The sequence below is a fragment of the Genypterus blacodes genome, unplaced genomic scaffold, assembly GCF_046128005.1.
Source record: "Genypterus blacodes isolate CSIRO-AG114 ecotype Tasmania unplaced genomic scaffold, CSIRO-AGI_Gbla_v1 ptg000070l_1, whole genome shotgun sequence".
NCBI classification, from domain to species: domain Eukaryota; kingdom Metazoa; phylum Chordata; class Actinopteri; order Ophidiiformes; family Ophidiidae; genus Genypterus; species Genypterus blacodes.
Window position 1 is genome coordinate 4,370,695 of NW_027466880.1, and position 10,270 is coordinate 4,380,964.

The following is a 10,270-nucleotide window of genomic DNA, read 5'->3' on the forward strand; positions in this document are numbered from 1 at the left end:
TACGCTAATGACCCATAGAGGCAAATTACCAATTTAACTGGCTCTGCGTCATTATCCTGACCACCAGCTTTGGTTTTATGTTACCTGAGGTAACAGTGGATGACTTTTACGGCTTATTTTGCGTGTAACTCTTTACTGACTGCAAAATTACACTTTCTAGTCGTACTTACAATATCAGGTATGTTTCATACAGAGATAAGGCTGCCATTAACGGTGTTAATACTACAAAAACCCCATATCAACCACCTAGTAAGTTATACACACTATAGCTGTGTGACAAAACATTCAGCTTGCCTGTGAATTAGTTAAGTCGTATTTTGTATTGTTCCTTTTATCTCTCAGTGTCTCTCTCATGCACACACACACACACACAGATGTAGAACACCAGATGAATTCGTGTTGAAAAATAATTTTCTTGTTTTAATAAAAACACCAATAAGGTACATTGTAAGAAAACAATATCTTCACATAATGTGGCATTGTAATATACAATACGGGTTGTCGCTCAGGAATCTGAGAAATTTACTTTCCTTTATACAAAACATTGAATTATCTGTATGGTTTACACAAGATATACAAAGAGCGTAACAGTAACTTAAGCTTTCTTGAGAAACTCTACAAGCAACAAGCGGTGCTGGTTGCGTTGATCTGCCGTGGTCCCCCGGCTAACCCAGTCTCAGTCTATCTGGACTCCGGTCTGCTCTCAAGGCCCTCGGATGAATCGAGAGCCCTGCGTGGCGTGACGGATTCTCTCCGCCGGAGGATGTCCACACAACTGATTTTCTATCATGGGAGTTTGAAACGTCCCTACACAGTTCAAGGTTTTAATGTGATCCAGAGGTCACATCGGGAGGCCTTGTTTGTTCTCCACGGTGCTCGCTGCGGGTTGAAGAGGCGATGAGCGCTAACGGCACATGATCCTATCATCCGAGCATCCATTCTGCGGGGGGAGAGGAGAGGAGGCTGAGTTAGAACATCGGCAACACAAACAGAAGCGCAGTCACGAGCATACCCATGCGCAATTACGCACGGGACCTTTACGCACGTGTTAACGGTCTAAACATACATGTGTAACAGGCTTTAACATACACTGATGGTTGCGTTTATCGTGATATTTACCTCTGCTGCGATGCTAGCGAGCTCCGCGTTCAGTGCGGTCAGCGGCGTGCGGGGGACGCCTCCGGGGTGCTGGCGACTTTTCTCGGGCTCGTCCAGCTCGACTTGCAAATCCCAGATGTAGTCGATGACGTGCTGCAGAATCTCCACTTTGCTGGCCTTCTTGTTGGTGGGCAGAGTGGGTACCAGCTCCTTCAGCTTGCTGTAGCAGCTGTTCATGTCCTGGAGGAAGACGCTCATCTGCTCGTCCAGCAGCGGGATCTTGCATTTGGTGATAGCCAAGCTCTGATCGGCCAGGCAGCGCACCATTTCCTCGCCTCCGACTTTGCTCTTCAGGGCGCAGGTAGATCCGACAACCTTCATGTTGATTAGATTAGGAGATGTAGTTTCCAAGTAGTGCGAAGTTAAAGAGTCGGTAGGAGTTTAGTTGACAGGGAAAGTTTTCTTCTCTCCCTCTGAGAAATGCTCTTGCAGGGGAATGTTGACAGTTGGCAACAACCACATGGGTAAACCTCCTCGGCTTTATAGAGAAGCCGGGGCCGGGGGCTTGCCTGTCCCGTCCTATTTGAAGGAGGAGAGCCAATAGGGTGGCTGCATTTGTATCAGTGGGCCGGTCCACAACTGCTGCCCCAGCCAATCACTGCGCCGGCCTGGTTATCAGGATTTACAATCTGTTTGAGGGATGGCGTTACAAATGGAAACAAATGTGTGTCTTTAACGGGTAATATGTGGGAATCCAGCTGTCCGTGGCTTGGGGACTCTGCAGGTGTAGATTGCCCGGGGACAGGCAGAGAGTGGTGAATGCCTGCGTATGTAGTGTTAGAATGTGTGTGGGATGGAACAGGATGAATAGGATGAATGGGTCATGATAATTAGGCAACCATAGCGCCCTAGAATGGCGCCTCACCATTGTGGATGCCAATGCAGATGTGGATGACAATGGTACAGTGGAGTGATTACTGGCTACAGTGGCCAAATATTCATGGAGCTTTATTTAATAAATGTAATGGCTTGTTTAGAGAATAAACATCATCCGCTCCTCTATTTAATTAAACTATTATATATATGTATATATATATATACTATAAAACCTACCTCCTTTAAGAAATATTTCAAAATGCCGGGGTTTCAGTCGATCAAAATAAACTGAATTCGTTGTAGGGCAGAGTGTGGATTGTTTTAGAAATACTTCTTAAAGTCAAAGCTTCCTTTATGTGGCCCGTAGCAGGCACAGAGTGTCTTTCTGCAGTGAGATGAAGCGGCTCAGTGTGCGCGGCTTCACGGATTCCTTCACATGTTTCTGCAGTGTGTGCTGTGCTCACATCGCATCGCTCTGTTCCGAATCTTCCCCCCAGATTGTCCAAACAAGCCCGAGCAGACTGGCAGGCGCCAGCGCGGTGACGTCACCCATTCATCCGAGCCTTGACGCCTGTCAGCCTGGCGCCGCGCGGGCGGTCTCCATGGAGACGTCAAACAAGAGAGCTCGCGCTCACTCACTCCCCAGTTCACCTGAGAACAAACCGCTGCGGCGCTTTTGTCTTTCATTGATCACCTAAAGCGGCGGCGCAGATTAGCGGCCTGCGCACCTGCAGAGCCGCAACAGAGGAGGAGGAAGCTCCGCACACATTCATACCGCTGTTTACACTGTTTACCAGAACAGTGGCATTCCTTCACACGGGACACTCTCTCTAAGCTCTCTGCGGTTTATAAAGGGTGTGACGCGCTTTATTACAAGTATATTTGCACTTTCAAATAGCTTTTTAAAAAAAAATCCACTCATTTATTAGTAACTTATTACATTTTAAAAATTGTGCAACATTGAGAATAAATGTTTTGTAATGTATCATAAAGTTTATTTTATAAAGTTTTTATAAAGTTTTTATAAAGTTTATTTTAATATTCTCCTGACACACAGACATATATGTTAAGTGTGCTGTATGACTTCATTCAGCCTGTGTAAGGCTCTGACTGCACACAAATATCACCTGTTGATCAATACATTCCTGTTGTTTCACCATTACTAAAGGATTTGAACAATGACAAGGATGTGGTTGCAATAGCTGCATATCATTGGGAAACCCTGTGTTTTCCTTATTTCCTAAGAAAAAACTTGTTATGTCGAGATCACAAGATCAAAAGATAATAATATTGCACATCCTCTGTCTGCTTTTGTTATTTCCTAACTTGTAAACTCACGTTTGTGTTATTATTGCAAAGATACCGCCTTCACCTACATAAGCTAGCAGGCGGATGCCATTGCAAGTACTTTCATAAATGTATGGTTTGCAAAGCTGGCATTTTATTTAGGATGATGTGCATTTGATGCTCTGATATTCTGCACTAAATCCACATTCATGTTTGCATATCTTTACTCATACCTGTCATAAAGCTTTACTGGCCTTTAATGTTTATTCATTGTCTGAGCAACTTTGCACTACAACTTTCTTAAGGATACAAAAGTTCTCTGATTCTAAAGTTTAATCTTATATTATAAATGTTTGGTGCTTGCAATGCACAGAAAGTTGCAACAGTGTTTCAACAACATTTTAATTAATTTGCTGAATCCTGAGGAACTGGGGGAAAACAGCAAACAAACAGCCTGGTCCCCTCAGACGTGAATGTAAAGGCTATTTAAAGAGGAACTGAGGCAGATGCTATACAGGCTGGAGATAACGTCAGTAAGCTCTCTTGTAACAAAGTTAACTACCACCAGCACTGCTTCTTCTAGCTCTCGCAGTAGCCTGTAAAAACCTTTTTTTTCTCCCCCTTAACTTTCTTTTTTTCCTTTTCTTTTTTTGCCCTCTGTCCTAGGTCGCAGCTGACAGGGCGGAGGGAGGGCCGGGTGGGCAGAACAATGGGAGTGCGGTGCAGGGATTGTGGGAGAGAATCTAGGCTGGAGCCACAGTGTCTGGAGCGCCCCTCCACTCCCCTCATCCAGCTTTTGTTCAGCTGCAAAAGCTATCAGCACTTCCTACTGACACCAACAATAACTCCACACAGCTGGGCCCTTTTTAGCCTGTTTACAGCACATCAAGGCGAGGGGAGAGGAGAGACAGAGGGAAGAGGCAGAGGAGGGGAAAGAAAAGTGAAACATATTAGCTCCTGATTTTAACTGACAAAATGGCTGTGCCCTCTCCCAGCTCCTTCTCCCTCTCCCTCCTACAGACTGAGCTAACAGGGTTCTGCAGTGTGTATTTCAGGTTGATCAGAGCAGTGAAAGCCTTTGATATTTAATTTCTGTGACAGGCTACTGTTTGTGTCCAGCTTGTTGCAACATTCTGCATCCACCAAACAGCAGACATGCAACACTTGGCTTTTTTTCTGAACATTGTGTATCTTGGCTATGTTTGTGCCAGCGCACAAACTTTTTCCTGGTAGCGCTTTCAGGATAAATTGTTCCATTTGGTGCAGGGGAAATGTATTAGCTAATACGCCCTCTTTATCGCTACACTGAATCAATATGGAAAAGCTCACTCCAGGAAGCCACAAGGGGAAAAGCCAGTGCAGGAATTCATTAAGAGGAAATAGGACATTCCAGCAATGCTTTCACACTTTTGCTGCTGTTATTATTGCTGGAGTAGAGACAATAAGAAGTCCCTATACTACTTCCTGAAACATGAAAGTGAGCAAAACCACAATATGGCGGATGGTAATAAATGGTTTCTTAGACAGAGGATTTTTACCTCATTGTGATCATTGAGATACACTGCTGAAAAGAAATGGGGAGGAATTTGATTATGAGCTGAGTCCTTCACAAGGAAGTTTTCAACAATTTTTACTCACACACACATCCCCCCTCCCCCCCCACACACAAGCACATTGGCCATCTCCCCGCAGCTGTGGGATTAGTTTCCAGTTCCCAGTCAGGCTCTTCCTGTTTGCTTGATAATGATCACACCTGTGTGCAGGTGTGTGGACAGGCTCATATGGGACTGAGAGGGGTGTGGTTTCAGAGACAAACACTTTTTATAAAGGGAGCTGAGGTAGAAAATGTCATTACAATCTTTCCTCATTTGCCTCTTGGTGTGTAATGTAATGACTAGAGTTTGTGTCTATGTCACAATGGTGTCTCCACTTTGTCTGTGGGTGTGTTGTGTGTGGTTCCGCCTGCTGCACCCTGGTGTGGCCTGGCACCTCTCTGGACAACCCAAGCTCTCTAATGAGTGAGCACCCACGAGGAGTCACATCCTGTGGGATGAAGGGCCAGAGATGTGTCATCAGTAAGTCAGACATGCTGGAGCCTTGTGGCCCTGTGTGGTGTTTTTCCTCTGAACGGGCAGCCTGGTGGGGGCCAGAGGCAGGTTACTACAGCACTGTCTCCATCTGATAGGTGATGCGTAGAGATCCTTGAAGCTCCACAGGTGTCCTCTGCTCCCTGTTCTCGGCCCGGAAGGATGGCTGCTCTCTTTCCCTCGCACTTGCAGGGACAACTCGCTCTCTCTCTTTCTCTTTCGCTCTCTTGTGTTCATGTGTATGTGTATGTGCATTCACCAGACCCAAAATTTACCCCTCCTTTACACCCCTGTGGTCATCTCCCTCCGCCTGGTTCCCACACACATTATCAAAGCCCTTTAATGGCTTCTAATTAGCTCCCCATCTGCTGGTGACAGCGCACTGGTGGCATGCTAAAGCACCCATTGAGAGCATAGGCATTGTGCTCTGGAATACTTTCCACTCCAGTGGCAATTGCCTGGAGAGAGAGCTTTAGTTGGGGTGGGTGTTGTGGGGTGCTGGGTGAGGAGGGGGTGAGAAAAAGGAGGGGAGGCTGGGTAATGTTGTCTATGGTCAGGGGCTTGGGGGAGGGCAGGGGTGGAGGGATACACAATAGGAGACAGTGTTACGGCTTGTTGCAAATCTAATAACGCCTGAGTCCCTTTTCCGTCCGCTGATGATCCCCCCCCCACCAACACAATCCCACTTCACTCCTCCCTTTAACTTTATTCATTCCTCCTTCGCTTCCTTGTTCACTTTCTCAACAGTTTGCTACTGACATCACATGGCAGCCAGATGAGTTAACATGGACGGAGACCTTGGTCAAGCAGGTTTGAGGTTCTTTCGGGGCAACACAACCTGATGAGGTCCCTTTGTCCTGAAGTGCCCTATGGCTATAGCGTCTCTCTCGGGCCGAACAATAGATCCACCTCTATAGAAACTGTAAATGTAGCCTAATGAGGCCTCTTCATTATCAGACCCTGTTTGTCTGTGAATGATGCCTGTCCTCCACACTGACATGGCTCTCTCCTGTCCAGGGCCTCCAGCAGGGCCAAGGTCCGCCGATGGCAGAAGGGGGGGACCAGCTGTTCCCAGCTGGTAGCCAGAAGATGCCTATGGGGGACAGACCTCAGTGCTCCTGGCCGGCCGCCCCCTGCTGTAGGGAGGAGAGACGGAGGACAAATAAATGATCTGCTGCTTCTGGGAAACCAACAGGTCTGCTTCTGTATCGCACATTAACACCTCACACTGCTTGATTGTACAGTGATAGTGACGGTGTTGTTGGTTACCTGTACAGTAGAATGCAATACATTGTCTTAGAATTACTCCTTTTATTTTTGTGAAGCTTATATTAATACAGATCCGGTCTCTGTTGATTCTGAACATTAAAGCATCTGAGAGATAAACATTTTGGCACAGGCTTAATTAATAAAATGCCAACATTGAATGGGCGGATTTGAAAAAGGGTTAAGAAGAAAAGAAGAAGTTTCAATCTTCCAATCATTTCAAGGAAAGGGTTAAAGGTCAGACCCATACTGACCCAATTACAGTCATGTAATTGAGTCATGCATGAATATAATCATGTGATGGAGTGATGATTAGGAAAAGCTGTTATTAAGTTACTTAAACTGTTCTTCATTGTGCCTTATTCTGGTTTTATTAAGACTACATGGCAACTGAATGCACCACATTAAAATGATAAATAAAACCCCAAAGCAACGTATGTGTGTGTGTGTGTTTGTGTGAGTGTGTGTGTGTGAGAGAGAGAGAGAGACGAATGGTTTGTCACCTGATCTTTTTCCATCCCACACACACACACACACACACACACACACACACACACACACACACACACACACGCTCAAGCACATCCCCACAGCTGCACAGAGGCGTCCAGTCAGCACGGCCAGGGGACATGGGAGCCAAAGCCTAAAGATGGAGCACGGACAGTGGCAGCTGGGGAACTGACAAAGCCCCATTCAGAGGGCCCAGGCCTGGGGACAATGGCTGGGCCAGGCTGAGCCCTCTCCTCCACTCTTCCACCCAAAGATTAATACTTCAGATGGGCTTCCCGGTGGCAGGCAGGGCTAAAAGGAGAACCCTCCTGTTTGTCACTGGGCATTGTGCAAGTCGCCTGAGAACCAAACTCTTGGATGGGCTTGACAAATGAGAACCGCCATTGACAGTGAACAGATTGGGCCTGCCACTTTTGTTTTGATTGTGGAGCGGGTATAATCAAGTTATTTGGGCCTCAGAGAGTTTTTGTTTCTCCCTCCTGATGCTCTTGACACTAAGTCCCACCTTAACAGTCTCTCTGCTGGCTCAGCTGTGATCTGAGCCTGCTCAAGTTTCCCCTCTTGTTTGTTGTTTCTATTTATCAAACTTGTATAGAGGGAACAACAGCCAATGGAAGTTAATTTACTTGGGTGTGGGAATCTAGGTATCTATTCATGCAGACTTCTGAAGGCAGTGCAGGTGCGACAGGTGTAGGTGTGTGCGTTCTTGTCACAGTCAATGGGGCTACAGTACAGTGTTATTGTAATGTTTTCTATGCAGATGTCCTCTGTACACCTGATCTGAATAATGTGTCAAAAGAAGCAGCCCCAGCCAGGGGACAACAGTAACTGGAGACACTGTTGGGTCACAGTGGGGGGTAAATGTAGCCCCCTCCCCCTCACCTACCCCTCCCTTCTGTGTAACCTTGTGAGCAGAGTGCAGGTGTTTAGCCCCCAGCAAGGCAGCATTACAGGTTAAACTGTAGGAACGCTGCCCCGCCTTCACCCCGGGAACTAGAAGTAGCCACAGAGTACACAGTGTCACCTGCACACCTGTGCTCCGAGTGTTAGTTATGCTGCTCTGATCCAACCACTTGATTTCACAATAGGAAATATACCACTGCCAGGGAAGAGAACAGGCTGCATTTTTCGTATGTGAATGTTATTTAAATTAAGACTTCATCGCTAAAATGAAGTGGCCCAGAATCTATCAGAAGCAACAACCTGTGTGTGTGTGTGTGTGTGTGTGTGTGTGTGTGTGTGTGTGTGTGTGTGTTTTTCTACAGTAAGCAGGTCCTCTGGCCATCTGCCCCGTCTATCTCTGTGTTATGGCTGTGCATCGTCCAGCCATTCTCACGATAATGGAATGTGCTCTCCTTGTAAACACAGACCCCCCGCAAGTGCCACAAGCTTCGCTCCCTTTCCCATTTCCCTCCCCTCCCTCTGCCCAATGCCCCCGTCTCCCTTCATCTGCTCCTCTATCTCCATCATTCGCGTCCCATCAATTTGTCTGTCTCCCGGTCCCCTCCGCCCGCCCAGTGTAGGTACTTGTCTTCTTCCCACGTTGAACTGAGGTCTCATTTCCAGGAATATGCTCGTGTGAACCTTCGGTGCAGCAGAAGGTGCCCTACTTTTAAACTTCATTCTTCTCCCAGGAATTGTTTCACGGACTTTAACAAAAGGGGAAACAGCCTGTGTGTCGGTCAGCAGGGGTGTGTGGGTATGTGTGCGTACGTGCATCTAGGTTGCGCTCGTGTTCGCGTTTGCGTGTGCAGAGCTGTGTTGATGAACAATGTGCATGTGTGTGAGTGTGCACGTGAGGGGAGGGCTGGAGGATTATAAAGAGGAAGTGAATGGGAAGTACACACTCAGTGACTAAATAAGAGGGAGACATTCCTTTGCTGCCCCTCCCGTCCTCCCCTCCACCCTGCTCCCTCTTTCTCTCCTCTCCACTGTGGCAGGGCCCTGGGAAAATCAAACAGGTGGTTTGGGCCTGGCAGGAAAGCTGGCTGGGCTCGGGGTGGGCAGGCCTACAGGCTGCTGGGGGCTATCAAAAGCTCTTAGGCCCAGCTTTAGGCCAGCACTCTGAATGGCCCCGAGCTTCATTATCATGTGAATTCTGGGAACTGCCCTGGGCCCCCAGTAACACCAGTGAGCTGCCCATATGGCGTTCGCTTGGCAACTAGGGAGACTCGGCCAGCCCCCTCCCACCACCGCTTCACCCCCCCTCCTAAAACTGCTCCTCCATTCCACCACTCCTGATATCAAAGGAGGACAAGGAGGAGAGGGAGGTAGAGAGGGGCCCTTGCCTAGATCCCCCAAGCCTCTTCTGGCTCTCTCCTGGGGGGGCTGGACCACACATAGCTACGCTGGACGGTTCATGTGGACCCTGCTGCCCTACAGGGCACGCCGGCGCCCGGCCAACCTGCGGACGGGCATAGGCGTGGAACTTGCATAACCGAAAGATTCCAAAGCAGTTGGTTTTGCACCAGAAGGCAAATGTTTGACAGATGAGGATGTTGGCAGCCTCTTAGCCAAGGTGTTGCAGATCAGCTGCACATTGCCCTCATTCCAACATCCCGTCTCTCAGTACACTCACATGCAATCAAAACTCACATTATTTGTTTTTACTGCAATGAAATGCAAAAATGTGTTGAAGCTGTATACATGCACAAAATCAGTAGGATTCCATCTCTCTCTGAGCACACACAATATGTTGCATAACAGCAGTAAGAGGCAATATTACTGTCATATTTAAATCACTTTATCTAGTTACATTACTCCAAGTAGGCATCTAAAGCATATTTATTGACGTATTGCACTATAATCCAAGTTTAAAGTGAGTGTAGGGGGCTTGAAGTGGAATTTCATCTAAGTGATTGTTTTATGAGCTGTAACAGACAAAAGAATTCGCACTACGTATTCATTAGTATGCAGAGTGGATTCATAACAGCATCGGTGTATTGGCTCCAAGGACCCCCCTGAGCATTTCAATTAAATCAGCAAAGCAATGTGAGCCAATATTATTCTGCTCTCCTCTGTGGTAAGTAAAGTCATGAGTCATGTCATTTTCCTGGATGTGGATGAGGACACTTCTACTGAGGAGATGTCACTTAACAAGAGAACAGGAATGCTGCTCCGGCTGCTGCACTCAGCCACCTGTGTGT

The 10,270-nt window shown here is 47.2% G+C and overlaps 1 protein-coding gene across 1 annotated transcript; it reads right to left on the reverse strand.

The window, feature by feature from the left end:
- Positions 1-393: 393 nt before the first annotated feature.
- Positions 394-1,630, reverse strand: id1 (inhibitor of DNA binding 1, HLH protein). Its single transcript, XM_076156911.1, has 2 exons — positions 1,120-1,630; positions 394-940 (listed from the first exon to the last, which is right to left on the reverse strand). Exons 1-2 carry the CDS (start codon positions 1,477-1,479, stop codon positions 905-907), a joined length of 396 nt encoding a protein of 131 aa, XP_076013026.1. The 5' UTR covers positions 1,480-1,630; the 3' UTR covers positions 394-904.
- Between the last annotated feature and the right edge of the window lie 8,640 nt (positions 1,631-10,270).

Coding starts and splice junctions, on each gene's coding strand:
- id1 (XM_076156911.1), bottom strand. CDS start 1,479: ATGAAGGTTGTCGGATCTACCTGCGCCCTGAAGAGCAAAGTCGGAGGC. Junction 941..1,119: donor TCGCTAGCATCGCAGCAGAG/GTAAATATCACG, acceptor CTCCCCCCGCAG/AATGGATGCTCGGATGATAG.